The 520-nt window shown below is 65.4% G+C and overlaps 1 protein-coding gene across 1 annotated transcript in view; it reads left to right on the forward strand.

Moving 5' to 3' along the window:
• TSC2 (tuberous sclerosis 2) overlaps positions 1-333 on the forward strand; it is a 31,829-nt gene extending 31,496 nt beyond the window's left edge. The window contains exon 41 of the mRNA XM_010135643.1: positions 166-333. Within this exon, the coding sequence (XP_010133945.1) occupies positions 166-333 (168 nt within the window). The remainder of the gene's footprint in view (positions 1-165) is intronic.
• The last annotated feature ends 187 nt before the right edge of the window (positions 334-520 follow it).

Here is a 520-nt window from a genome sequence, read left to right on the forward strand (position 1 = left end):
AGGCCTGTGGGAATGCACAGACCCGCGCCCGGAGCTGCACCCAGCCGGCAGCATGCTGGGATGGTGGGACCAGCTGTCCCGAGTGACTGGTCCTGCCCTGCCCAGACGGAGAGCGAACAGAGTTCCCAGAGACTGGAGCTCATCTGTTCTCGTTTCACTTGTCAGCTACGTGAAGAAACTCAGTACCAGACGCCCGGCCTTCCCCTGCAGATGCACCCCTCTGCTCCAACCAAGCCCCCTCCCCAGACCCCTCAGGACCCTCCACCCACCTACGAGACTGGGCAGAGGAAGCGGCTCATCTCCTCGGTGGACGACTTCACCGAGTTTGTGTAGCTCCCGGCAGGTCGGCGCGTCTGTTCCGGGACGGACGAGGCAGCGACGGTGTTTTCCCTGCATGGCGACGCCGCACGGCGCCGCTGACTGGGAGGAGCGGGGCCTGGCTGGGCCACGCACGTGTAGGCTCGGCCCTGAGCCATAGGGGACGCTCCAATGTTCCTCTGCCTCCGCTGTCGGCTTTGGC

Source organism: Buceros rhinoceros, unplaced genomic scaffold (assembly GCF_000710305.1).
Source record: "Buceros rhinoceros silvestris isolate BGI_N320 unplaced genomic scaffold, ASM71030v1 scaffold29234, whole genome shotgun sequence".
Taxonomy (NCBI): Eukaryota; Metazoa; Chordata; class Aves; order Bucerotiformes; family Bucerotidae; genus Buceros; species Buceros rhinoceros.